This window comes from Pristiophorus japonicus, chromosome 13, assembly GCF_044704955.1.
Source record: "Pristiophorus japonicus isolate sPriJap1 chromosome 13, sPriJap1.hap1, whole genome shotgun sequence".
Taxonomy (NCBI): Eukaryota; Metazoa; Chordata; class Chondrichthyes; family Pristiophoridae; genus Pristiophorus; species Pristiophorus japonicus.
Genome location: NC_091989.1, coordinates 38,901,248 through 38,915,344, shown reverse-complemented (window position 1 = coordinate 38,915,344; position 14,097 = coordinate 38,901,248). Strand labels below are relative to the sequence as shown.

Sequence of the window (14,097 nt, the reverse complement as noted above, 5' to 3'; positions counted from 1 at the left end):
TTTGCAGAATCTGATAATGACGTACAAAAGAAAAATACTGCGGATGCTGGAAATCTGAAATAAAAAGAGAAAGTGCTGGAAATGCTCAGCAGGTCAGGCAACATCTGTGGAAAGAGAAACAAAGTTAATGTTTCAGGTCGATGACCTTACCTGAAATGTTAACTCTGTTTCTCTCGCCACAGATGCTGCCTGACCGACTGAGTATTTCCAACACTTTTTGTTGGTAATGATATAGACAAGTTTAAAGGCTTAAACCAAATCTCAAGACAGATAACTTTTCAGCAAATTCTAATTTACTTTGAGGATTGTTAATTCTCTCACCCACCCAAATACCTCTACACATTGAGCAAAAAATTCTGTACTGCCCGCTTTGAGGCGGTGACGTCGTCGGGGCGCTACCTTTAGCGCCGGGCGATGTCTGCCGCCTCAAAATGCGATATTCAGCTGTATGGCCCCAAGTGGAGAGTAGAGCGTTAAAAGAAGCATTCCACACTCCTCTTAGGCCATTAACAGAGCAATAGCGCAGGAGGCCTACTCAATTTTTTGGTGCTAGGATGCCGGCACCCTAGCATCTGAAGTTGAAAACAAAATCCTGATGAAAATTTCAATAAACTTCACCCACACTTCCCCACTACTGCAACAAATAAATAAAAGTTTAAAAACTGAAATTTCAGCACTTACCTTGCACTCTGGACGATATCGCCCTGGGATCATCGCTGGACTGACTGCTTTCGCTTGCTGGTCTCAGCGCCAGGTGTTACCGCAGGCAAAAGAATAAATTTTGCAAATGCGGGATACGGGGGCGTTGCACACTTGGTGATGTCACCGAGCGGGCAGACCCAACGAGTGGACGCAAACCGTCAGCGCCACCACTAAACCTTGACTGAAGTTCGCGGCGCAGCGTTCAGGCAGTAGGTGTTTGGAGGCCCCTTAGCGCCCCTCTCTGGCTCTAATGGTGGCGCTAAACAACTGAATTTCTCCCCCATTCTTTAACAAACAAATTGCAACGGTGTATCAAGGATGGGCAACTTTGTAACATATGCAGGACAGTTGTCAATTGGTCTAAAATATTACACTCTGATTTGTGTTTCTGTTGTCAAGCTTTATTGTTTATTTTGTACACCAATAAACAAAACTAGTGCTTGCCATTGTATATTAGAACTTCTGCAATTGAAAAAAAAAATTCTAGTTAGTCTGATACAATCCAAAAAAAAGCAGATATAAAAATCATCAGTTATGGTGTCAATAAAAGCAATATTGTGGAAAATGTTATTATATGAATGGTTAACTCGAATGAAACACATTTTTAAAGTTACAGATTCATTTGTTAATGTCAGTTTGATTCAGAAGTACTGATTTAATTGAACATAAATGCCATTATTTACAATGTTTACCGAAAGCTTTACTGTTGGATAATATGCAAAGTTCTAAAATGACCAACTGATAAATAAATGTACACGTCAGGTGCTGGTGCTATTATATGAAGGCACACCCAGGAAACAGTTTGTTGCTACTGCACCATCTGTACCATGACAGCTTTCCATGCCTTGTCTTTGTCAAAGTCCTTTGTAGCGGCTTTGGGTATCTAGATAAGAAATATAATCATTTCAATACAATTGCAAAAACAATCAAATAGAAAAACAAATGAACTGACTGCAATATTTAACTTATCAGTAAATATGGGAAAATAATTCATTGGTTTCAGCTGATGAAGTATAAGGTAGTCTTTCTATTAATAGCAATGTTACAAAATAAAATTACTGCCAACTGTTCAGCCAAAACGTGCAGGAATGAAACAATGGCAGAATACTTTGGTGAGACAAGCTATAGTATTGTTCTTCAATCCTGTATTCACCAGTCCACGATTTTCCTTCATAGGCTGGCAAGTGGAGAAGTGGAAAACCCAGAACCTGGATAATTGCGTATTTGATTGGTGCATTTTTATACTTGCCTCAACTGCCTTGCCATTCTCTTTTTGGAAGTCTGACATATTCCAAGTTGAATCATAATATTTAATTTGAATCTTGTAGCTCACGCAGTGGACGACTGTGGCAAGTGAGAGACTGGACTGAACCAGCAACAAAAGCATCAGAACAAACACCAGTATATCATAAGACTGCTGAAATAACAAAATTGGAGAAAGATACATTTCAAGGACATTTTATTACGGGAATATTGCTTCAGAAACAGCAACAATTATTTTTCAAGTTGAAATGAAATATAATGGACAAATACTAGTAACAAGCATCACTGAACTCTGGGGAGATGTGAAATGAGTGGCTCTACCCTTAAGCACACACAAAATACCATATTAGTATCCCAAAAGCAGAAACAATTCTAAACCCCTTTCAATAATGTGAAAAATGAGCTTTATAATTTTTCTAAGTAACCCTATTCTTAATTAGTAGTTATGTTACCATAAAGAAAAGAGCTTCCACAATGACTCCACTAGTTTATCCATGTTGAACCATGGAGACCAGATTCAATCCAATATATGCTGAGGTGACTGATCTCATCTGGGGCAGCAGTAGAGTATGGTACTTGACCTTGGTGCCTTTGGGTTAAGGCGATGTAAACTGGCTAGGATTACTGGACCTAGTTATTATCGAATTATCCCTACGCATGTGTGAACATCAAATGAGAACAGGGTCTGGCTTGTCTATGATCAGTGTAGTCAAATAGCTTGCTGATGCTCACTGTGAAAGCTCACTTTGGTGAGGTACCAGAGGGCGACCAATGCCAGTGCAATTTATGCCCAAGGTGCGATTTATTTCTTTAGCAAAGAAGGGGAGATAATTATTGGAAAAAGAGACTTTAAATGTTCACTTGTGGTTTAGAAAGTGCACATTGCCCCAGCTGATCCATAAAGTGGCAGCGATCCAGTAATCTATCATCTAACTAGAGTGCTGCTAGTGAGCTACTAGTAAGCGAAGAGAGAGACAGCCAAAAACAGAAATGATCAGTAAGTCACCCATTGAACTCAAAATAAAATTTGCACATAATCACAGTGAAGCTGTTTGAAATGGCCAAACCAAACTTGTGAGAGCAGAATTGAAGCATACATTACGTGCACTCTCGATTCAATACAGCCTGCATTCTTAAGTACTATCCTCCGTAAGGCTACTAACAAGGCAAAGGAATACACAATAAATGGTAGGATACTGAGAAGTGTAGAGAACAGAGGGATCTTGAAGTGCATGTCCACAGATCCCTGAAGGTAACAGGACAGGTAGATAAGGTGACATACGGGATACTTTCCTTTATTAGCCGAGGCATAGAGCAGAGAGGTTATGCTTGAACTGTATACAACACTAGTTAGGCCACGGTTGGAGTACTGCATGCAGTTCTGATTCAGAACGATGTGATTACACTAGAGAGGGTACAGAGGAAATTTACAAGGATGTTGGCTATGAATTTTAGCTATGAGGAAAGATTGGATAGGATGGGGTTGTTTTCTTTGGAACAGAGAAGGCTGAGGGGAGACTTAATTGAGGTGCATAAAATTATGAGGGGCCGAGATAGAATGGATTGGAAGGACCTATTTCCCTTAGCGGGTGGGGGGGGGGGTGTCAATAGCCAGGGGGCATAGATTTAAAGTAATTGGTGGAAGGATCAGAGGGGAGTTGAGGAGAATCATTTCACCCAGAGGATGGTGGGGGTCTGAAAGGGTGGTAGAGGCAGAAATGCTTATTGCATTTAAAAACTACTTGGATATGTATTTGAAGTGCCGTAACCAACAGGACTACAGATCAAGAGCTGCAAAGTGGGATTAGGCTGGCTAGCTCTTTGTCGGCTGGCACAGACACGATGGGCCAAAAGGCCTCTTTCTGTGCTGTAGATTTCTATGATTCTATGGGAGATGACAATATTCAGAAATTAAATATACCCAAATCAATTTTTGGCCCAGGTCCTGTAGTAAACATAGGCTACAGCAACTCATGCTTTGCCCAAACCAGGACAAGGACCCTAGCACAAAACAAAAGCTTAACATCTGCATTATAATACAACAAAATTATGCATCTCCATTTCTAATGCAAGCATATTTATAGCCTGAACAAGAGTGGCTGTGAGTTATCAAGTAATTAGCAGAGTTGTTTCAATCATGTCCACCAAGGACTTAATTAAGAAGGCCAAAATGAATTTACTCTCATACTATAAACAAAGCCTTTCAACCAATGGTTCTTGGTTGTATTGAAAAGCTGAGTCCAGAAGTAAAAACCCAGCAACATAATATTTCCCCACAGTCCTTCCTTTTGAAATGAAATAAAACCACTACAAAATTTTGCAATTGTATTATAAGTTAAGTTTCCAATGATTTTTACGTCCAAATTTGCTACTCTAATAATGAGTACAGGTTGAACCTCCCTTATTTAGAACTCTCTTATCCAGAACCACCCCTCGTCCAGAACCATTCCCGGCCACTGGGTGGCACATGCGCAGAACTCCGACATGAACAAATTGAAGTGCTTCCTCGCTGCCGACTCCCGCAATTGCTGGCCTGACCCTGTGATCCACCCCCCACCCCAATGATCTCTCTGCCGCAATCTCAGCCCCAAACCAGCCAGCCCCGATATCCCCTTGCTCAGGACCTGTACCATCCAATTTAACGTGACCACCCCTCGACCAGAAAAATCCCTTATCCAGAACAGGCCAGGTCTCGAGGGTTCCAGATAAGGGAGGTTCAACTTGTATCAATTTTAATTACAGATACAATAGCAAATGTAATTACATGGGCAGCAGAATTTAAAGGGGTAGCAATATCTAAACATTTTGGTCACATCCAATATCAGTTTGCAAATAACTGGTACTGTGCAGGTATTCCAAATTAGTAGAAATCTTTATCTAATCCAACAATCTCAGCTCCATCGTATATTTCGAAGATGCTAATTTGCGACCACCTTGAAAATTGAGTTTATACATTATATTTAGCATAGTACTTAATATTTATAGATGTGGTTTGGAATAAATTGCACGAATAGAGCATAACATAAAATGAAGAATATTTTTCTTAGCTGACATACTTACACGCAGACTTGTTGAACTCTGTCGAAAGATGTTAACGAATTTCATAATGCTGAAGGATAGATATCCAGAGGCTGTAAATAGCATTGGAGTTGTGACACTGCTTATAGCAATTAAGACCTCAATCTAAACAACAAAAAATTGCATGCACATAATTAGAGGATGCCACATGCATGGTACTTTTTATATGCAATAATTCACAAGATAAAAATCCTATATCCAACCCATATGTGAAGCAAGTTCTACGTGGGATATTTATTGTACAGACCACAACATTGCAATTGTGATTTATCTTTCACATGTATATTGATGATCAAAAGATTCAGAACCTCTGACTTTCAAAGCAGAACATGACCGTTGAGTCTCATACATGATTAGCATTGACCCATTTATAATAGAAAGTATTGTGGAAAATATTAGAAAAATAGTTCTATAAATGACCAGACCTAATAATGTTACAATAAGTGTTAACAGTTCCTTTTTATAAAAAATCCATGAAACTTTAACCTCCCCTTTTGTTATATTTTTTTTATTGCCATGATATTTTTTAACAGAGAATGATATCATCAAGGTACATTGGTTCCAAAGAACTCAACAATGTGATTGAAATGAGCTAACTTATGCATACAGAGTTAAAATGACATAACCAAAGTATGCAATGGAACAGTAAATACTCATTTTAACTTAGTGCTTCACTTTGAGTACAAGTTATTCCCCCAATCCAATCTTCTCGAATGGGTCATCAGTACTCATGGTTATCAGTACTCAAAATCAACAAAAACAGGCAGAATTTTTTTCTTTAACTATTGCCCCGCGAACGGCCAGCCCTGAAGCAGTCATTGTCATCGCCTGTCGCAGCATCAGGAGGCGATACCCAATTTAGGCTCCGGGCGCTAACGGGGCATTGCTATGGTGATGTTGTCATCATCGCTGGTACAGCAGAGCTGAGCGCTACGGATTACCGCCGCCGCTAAATTCCTGCCGAATTTAGCAGGAGTCGTTAGTGGTGCTGCCCTCAGGCGAAAAGTCATTTACGCCCTGGGGCGCTAATAGGAGGCACAATCGACCCTAATGTCTAAGCCTATGAATATTAATCATGCTTCTTTTCAATGATCTGACTTATTAAAGCATTATACTAATGAATAACTTCCTTTTTTATTAAGGATGAGCTGAGATAGTTGCTCTTTCACTAAGTAATGGTTCCTGCCATTTAAAAAACAAATTCCCTCTCACTCTCAGCAACTCTTAAAAAGACTGCAATATATATTTGCATCTATAAAGAATCACAATGCTACCTATTCCTCTATACTGCTCCCCCCCCAGGCCACCGCTGCCCCTCCCCCAGACCACCGCTGCCTCCCTCATGCCACTGCTACATCCCGTTCCAGTTAACCCCCTTCCTAACCTGGTCACCCCACTTTCCTTGTCTCCTTTAATCTACTGAAGTCGCAACGGCCTGATCTTCCATCACGCTTTGCCAGCGAGCCGCCTGTTACTGTTCGCAGCTCGCCGTCTCAGTGGTAATGAGGCCTGAGGCCCAATATCGGTGTGCCTCACACCTCACCATTCAGGCCCAGGGATCGTTCCCAAATTTCTATGCCCACAGTGTTGACTCCTAGACCTTGGCTTCCAACTTATGTTACTAGACAATCACGATAGCATACAACTCATTATAACAGACAAAATGCCTTGCTCCCAAGAGCAATCGCATAATGAAAATGTAGTGTACTGAATAATAGAAATTCATCACATTTGTTACCTACATACCAAGAACTTGCTGGGATATTCTGCTGCCACGTGGCTTGCAATAGCACCAGGAAAACACTGGAAGAAGAAACAATTATATTAAGAAATTTGTATAAAGTGTGTTAGGCTTCATTCTATTTGAAATGGCTAAGTGAACACTTTCATCTCCTGAAAACAGAAGTTCAGAAAAGCTGCGCTTGAAACCCATTTATCTCAGTTTAAAGAGACCAATTTGTAAAAAGACCACATTTTTTCAAATAAGTTCAACTTCCTCACACAAATGAGATATTGCTTTTGTGGTTGGGGGTTGGGGCAAGGAGGGGGCTGAACAACACAAAGCATTATCCTTGAAAAAAACTCATCACAGAATTGATCTTCCCCGTCGATGTATATTAAATGTATATTCTGAATAGCATTTATTTTTCTTTGACCAGAGGAGGCATTATTAAACTTTGAGTAATAGAAGCAACAATCTCTCTCTGTCACAAACACACCAGGTCACAGATGGGTGAGGACTTTATATGTGGAAGTTGATTCCTTCAAGAGATAAGGAATCTAGCCAATGGTAGTTCCTTTTAGTGGAACAAATGTGAGGTAGCAGATAAAATATCAGAGTTATAATTTCTTAAGCCAAGTGAAACTTCCTCATTCGGTCAATCCAAAATGTGTATAAATGAGAGTATATCAAAGATGGAGCTTGGAGCATTGTTGTAGTGAAATTACTATTATCTTGAACTATCAGGTCAAGATGATGATATTTTGGGAAAACATAAACAACTGGTCCAGGGTCTGATGGTTAGTATTAACAGGAACCCTCCACATTTTGGCCCAAGTGGTAGCTACAACAAAAGTGGGCTTTGGCTTTCCTTGCTGGGTCCCACTCTGTCAGAAGCAATAAAATACACCCTAATAATCAGTTTGCTAACTTTTAGGTAATTAGGTGTACTCACAGTTTCATTGCCAACAAAAAAAACTGTCTGGATTACTTTACAGATGTATTTGGGTGAAAAGCAGAGGAAACTGCAGGCCCACAAGTATAAAATCTCATCACACCACTTTGCAGTCGGCACTTTTGTAAAGCAATATACTTTATCTCAGAACATTCGACTCAATTATGTCCTTGGCGTTGAGCGCATTGTTGATGCAAAGGTAAGAAAATATAAATACCTGGACTAATCCATTCAGCAGAAAAAGCTTCTACTGATCAAAATCTGATCGAATTGTTAAAGTCTTTTCGTTTTATCAGCTGAATTTTTTAAACCAGCTTTGCGTGTTCAAAATTAATTCCAATTTTCCCAATAATGTTAAGTTACTAAATTCCATATTAACTTACCGCAGCCAAAATCCAAAAGAATGTCACAGATAGGTAAGGTCCAGGAACCAGGGCCCCCATATTCAAAGCAATAATTCCACCAAACACTGCACAGATTGCCACAATCACTTCAACTACCTGCGGACATTCAAAGAAAGTGTTGACATAGTTTTCAAAGCTAATACATGATTTCACTGGACACTCTTTATTCCAGCAGTCTTTAGAGAGTGCCATATTATTTCACCAAGCTAGGCCTAATAGTTGCAATAGAAGTAATGCTGCTGAAGGCTGAAAGCATTGCATGTCATTAATTTATAACAGAGTATTACATTCATAATGAACAACTGAATTCATCATTTGTTTTAATATCAATCACATATTGGTTTAGAGTGTACCTTATAACATTTATATCAGTCGATCAACTAGTGCCACAGATCAGCAATGATCTAATATTTTACCTAAATAATCACTCCAAGAACACAAGAAATAGGCCATTTAACCCCGCGAGCCTGCTCCGCCATTTAATATCATGGCTGATCTGATCATGGCCCCTTATTCTGAGACTATGTCCCCTAGTTTTAATTTCCCCTATGAGTGGGAACATCTTCTCTGCATCCATCTTGTCGAGCCCCCTCATTATCTTATATGTTTCGATAAGATCACCACTCATTCTTCTGAACTCCAATGAGTATAGGCCCAGCCTACTCAATCTATCTTCATAAGTCAACCCCCTCATCTCCGGAATCAACCTTGTGAATCTTCTCTTCACAGCCTCCAATGCAAGTATATCCTTCCTTAAATACGGAGACCAAAACTGTACGCAGTACTCCAGGTGTGGCCTCACCAATACTCTGTAGAATTGTAGCAGGACTTCTCTGCTTTTATATTCTACCCCCTTGCAATAAAGGCCAACATTCCATTTGCCTTCCTGATTACTTGCTGTACCTGCATACTAACTTTTTGTGTTTCATGCACCAGGTCCCTCGGTACAGCAGCTCTTTGCAATTTTTCTCCATTTAAATTATAATTTGCTTTTCTATTTTTTCTGCCAAAGTGGATAACCTCACATTTTCCCACATTATACTCCATCTGCCAATTTTTTGTCCACTCACTTAGCCTGTCTATATCCCTTTGCAGAATTTTTGTGTCCTCCTCACAATTTGCTTTTCCACCCATCTTTGTATCATCAGCAAACTTAGTTACATTACACTCTGTCCCTTCATCCAAGTCATTAATATAGATTGTAAATAGTTAAGGACCCAGCACCGATCCCTGCGGCACCTCACTAGTTTCTGTTTTCCATTGACCCATTTATCCCGACTGTTTTCTGTTAGTTAATCAATCCTCTATCCATGCTGATATATTACCCCCAACCCTGTGAACTTTTATTTTGTGCAGTAACCTTTTATGTGGCACCTTATCGAATGCCTTCTGGAAAGCCAAATACACCACATCAACTAGTTCCCCCCTTATCCACCCTGTTCGTTACATCCTCAAAGAACTCCAGAAAATTTGTCAAACATGATTTCCCTTTCATAAATCCATGCTGACTCTGCTTGATTGAATTACATAGAAACATAGAAATTAGGAATTATGCTTTTCCAAATGTCCCGCTACTGCTTCCTTAATAATGGACTCCAGCATTTTCCCAATGACAGATATTAGGCTAACTGGTCTATAGTTTCCTGCTTTTTGTCTGCTTCCTTTTTTAAATAGGGGCGTTACATTTGCGGTTTTCCAATCCGCTACGACTGCCCCAGAATCCAGGGAATTTTGGTAGATTACAACCAATGCACCCACTATCTCTGCAGCCACTTCTTTTAAGACTCTAGGATGTAAGCCATCAGATCCAGGGGACTTGTCCGCCTTTAGTCCTATTATTTTACCGAGTGCTACTTCATTAGTGATAGTGATTGTATTAAGTTCCTCCCTCCCTATAGCCCCTTGATTATCCACTATCGGGATATTTTTAGTGACTTCTACTGTGACGACCGATACAAAATATTTGCTCAACGTCTCTGCCATTTCCCTTTTCTCCATTATTAATTCCACAGTCTCATCCTTTAAGGGACCAACATTTACTTTAGCCACTCTTTTCCTTTTTATGTACCTGTAGAAACTCTGACTATCTGTTTTTATATTTTGTGCTATTTACTTTCATAATCTATCTTCCATTTCTATCATTTTTTGTCGTTCTTTGCTAGCTTTTAAAAATTTCCCAATCTCTGGCCTCCCACTTGTCTTGGCCACATTGTATGCCCTTGTTTTCAATTTGATACCATCCCTTATTTCCTTAGTTAGCCACGGATGGTGATCCCTTCTCTTACAGTCTATCCTTCTCATTGGGATATATTTTTGTTGCGAGTTATGAAATATTTCCTTAAACTGCTGTGCTCAGATCAAGGCAGCTGTATAAAAAGGGTATCAACAAATATGAGAGGTTTTTTTTAGATTTTCAGAAGCTAAAAAGCTCTTCACTCAAGATAAAAATAACTTTTTAGATGTTCTAATGTCACTTTTTGAAAAGTAAAAAACAAGGAAGAATGAGGACCAAGACTGAAAAGAACGTAGATTTTTCAAATTCTGTTTCCAAAAATCTCTTCTTAGACAGTCCCTCGTATCGAGAATGACTTGTTTCTACGCCAAAAAGGGATGAGTTCACAGGTGTTTCAATGAAGGACCTAATACTCTAGGTTCCAAACTATATGTTGAAGGGTGGAAGATGCCTGTGCATGGATTTTTTTAATGTGAGATGGCCTTTGCACACCAGCCACTACACAGTCTTGGTCCGGTGGCAAGGATTAACCAAGACGATTGGAGACCAGCTCTGCTGCGCAGATCTAGTGTGCATACATAATCGCAGTGTGAGCTGGCCTGTGCTGCCCTTGGGCCCTTATCTCTTCTGAGCCCCGAAATCACGCCTCTCCTGAGCCCCGATCAAGTCGCTCTGCAATCACTCGCCGCAGTGTGGTGGCATACCACAAGGTGCAGCACGAGCCGGTTCGGAAGGGTGACAGCTGTGAAGAGGGTGACTAGATTGGACATCACCATAATCCAGGTCGCTGACTGGAGCGTGGGCAGGTACAGCAGGAGCGGTGAGGTCGAGGCGAATGAGCGGCGAGAGAGTGCAGAGCGACGTTCCCAATTGTAATTCACAGGGGGCCACATCCTAACATATAGAACAAGAGTGCGCCATCCTAAAATATTTCTTGGAAATCTTTGCACTGGTTTTGTCTTGTAATGACATTCACTGAAGGCTACTGCCCATTCAATTAATTCTGTTAGCATGAACTGGTGAAAAAAGACTTTTACAGGGTACTCCCTGCACTGGAAATAACTTTAAACAAAGGCCATTGTGTAATAAATACAACGTTTCCACCCAGTTCCTCTGTTCTCCATTGTGTCATGCATATCTCAAGGGGGTAGCAGTTATGCTAGACTACAAGGGGGTAGAAGTTTGCTTGAATACAAGGGGGAAGAAGTTATGCTACAGCTATACAAAGCACTGATTAGACCACACCTGGAGTACTGTGAGCAGTTCTGGGCACCACACCTTAGGAAGGATATATTGGCCTTGGAGGGATTGCAGCGTACATTTACCAAAATGATACCTGGACTCCAGGATAATTACGAGGAGAGATTACACAAACTAGGGTGTATTTGCTGGCGTTTAGAAGATTAAGGGGTGATTTAATCGAAGTTTTCAAGATATTAAAGGGAACTGATATGGTAGATAGAGAGAAACTATTTCTGCTGTCTGGGGAGTCTAGGGCTAGGGAGCATAGTCTAAAAATTAGAGCCAGACCTTTCAGGAGTGAAATTAGGAAACACTTACACATAGAAAGGGTGGTAGAAGTTTGGACCTCTCCTCCGCAAACAGTAATTGATGCTAGATCAATTGTTAATAATAAATCTAAGTCCGGTAGATTTTTGTTAACTAAAAGTATTAAGGGATATGGGGGCAAAGGCGGTTATATGAAGTTAGGTCACAGATCAACCAGGATCTCATTGAATTGCGGCTTGAGGAGCTAAATGGCCTACCTGTGTTCCTATGTTCCTACGAGAGTAGACAGCACATATGCTTCCAGGCTTCTGTCAATGAGACTTTGAAAGAGCAACTTTGGAGGTACTAAAAAGGCTGGCGGAACTTAAAGTGGATAAGTCACCCGGTCTGGATGGGATGCATTCTAAGTTGTTGAGGGAAGTAAGGGGTAGAAATTGTGTAGGTGCTAGCCACAATCTTCCAATCCTCCTTAGATACTGGGGTCGTGCCAAATGTCTGGAGGATTGCAAATGTTACACCCTTGTTCAGAAAATAGGAAAAGGATAAACCTGGCAATTACAGGCCAGTCAGTTTAACGTCGATAGTGGGCAAGCTTTTAGAAACAGTAATCCAGGAGAAAATTAACAGCCACTTGAACAAGTATGAACTTATAAAGGAGAGCCAGCACGGATTTGTTAAGGACAAATCAATGGAGAGGATGGATTAAGGCAGTTGATGTTGTGTATATGGACTTCCAAAAAGCATTTATTAAAGTACCACATACTGGGCTTGTTAGCAAAATTGAAGCCCATGTGATAAAAGGGGTAGTAGCGGCATGGATATAGAATTGGTTAAGGGATAGAAAACAGAGTGTTTTCTTTTTTGTGACTGGAGGGAGGTACACAGTGGAGTTCCCCAAGGTTCAGTACTAGGACCACTGCTTTTTTTGATATATATTAATGACTTGGACTTGGGGATACAGTGCACAATTTCAAAATTTGTCGATGACACAAAACTTGGAAGTGTAGTAAACAGTGAGGAAGATAGTAATAGACTTCAACAGGACACAGACAGGCTGGTGGAATGGGCAGACTCATGTCAGATGAAATTCACTGCAGAGAAATGTGAGGTGATACATTTTGGTCGGATAAATGAGGAAAGACCTTACATGCTAAATGGTACAATTTTAAAGGGGGTGTAGGAACAGCGAGACCCGGGGGCGCTTGTGCACAAATCTTTGAAGGTGGCAGGACAGGTTAACATAGAAACACAGAAATTTACAGCGCAGAAGGAGGCCATTTCGGCCCATTGTGTCCGCGCTGGCTGACAAAGAGGCGCACGGCCCTCGGTCAGCAGCCCTGAAGGTTACATATAAACAATGTACAATGGCGGAAAGGTAAAGCAGTTAATAAAGCATATGGGACCCTGGGCTTTATAAATAGAGGCATAGACAAAAGCCAGCAAGTTATGCTAAACCTGTATAAAACACTGGTTCGGCCCTAGCTGGAGTATGGTGTCCAATTCTGCGTTCCACACTTTAAGAAGGACATGAAGACTTTTGAGAGGGTACAGAAGAGATTGGTTTCAGGGATGAGGGATTATGGTTACATGGATAGGCTTGAGAAGCTGGGGTTGTTCTCCTTGGAGCAGAAAAGGCTAAGAGGGGGTTTGAGAGAGATGTTTAAAATCATGAATGGTTTAGATAGAGTAAATAAAGAGAAATTGTTTCCAATGGCTGAAGAGCATAGACTTAAGGTGATTGGCAAAAGAACCAGAGGCAACATGAGAAAAAAACTACTTATACAGCAAATGGTTAGGATTTGGAATGCACTGCCTGTTAGGGTGATGGATATAGATTTAATAGTCGCCTTCAACAGGGAATTGTATAAATATTTGAAGGAGAAAACTTGCAGGGATACAGAGAAAAACAGGGGAGTGGGACTAAATAGATTGCTCTTCGAAAGAGCCAGCGCAGCTCGATGGGCCGAATGGTCTCCTTCTGTGCTGTACTATTCTATGATTCTATGAGGCAGTGGACAGAGGCCACGCTCTCTCTTAACCATATCTGATTTGGGCTCAGGAATTGGAGGTATGATATTGAAATTTATAAAATATGTCAAATTGATGGGTGGTGGGGGAAGGGTGGCATAGCTAATAATGTGGAAGATTGCACCAAAATACAGAAGACATAAACAAGTGAGCGGAAATATTAACAAATTAAAATTAATATAGCAACATGTGAATGTTGGCAGGT

At 40.5% G+C, this 14,097-nt stretch overlaps 1 protein-coding gene across 1 annotated transcript in view; it reads right to left on the bottom strand.

Annotated features, from left to right (window-relative positions):
- Positions 1 to 1,266: 1,266 nt before the first annotated feature.
- The window catches only part of mlc1 (modulator of VRAC current 1), a 56,114-nt gene continuing 43,283 nt past the window's right edge, over positions 1,267 to 14,097 (bottom strand). The window contains exons 8-12 of the mRNA XM_070896636.1: positions 8,102 to 8,218; positions 6,790 to 6,846; positions 5,026 to 5,148; positions 1,952 to 2,119; positions 1,267 to 1,585 (exon numbers count right to left, since the gene is read on the bottom strand). Coding sequence (XP_070752737.1) covers positions 1,511 to 1,585; positions 1,952 to 2,119; positions 5,026 to 5,148; positions 6,790 to 6,846; positions 8,102 to 8,218 — 540 coding nt within the window. The 3' untranslated portion in view covers positions 1,267 to 1,510. The remainder of the gene's footprint in view (positions 1,586 to 1,951; positions 2,120 to 5,025; positions 5,149 to 6,789; positions 6,847 to 8,101; positions 8,219 to 14,097) is intronic.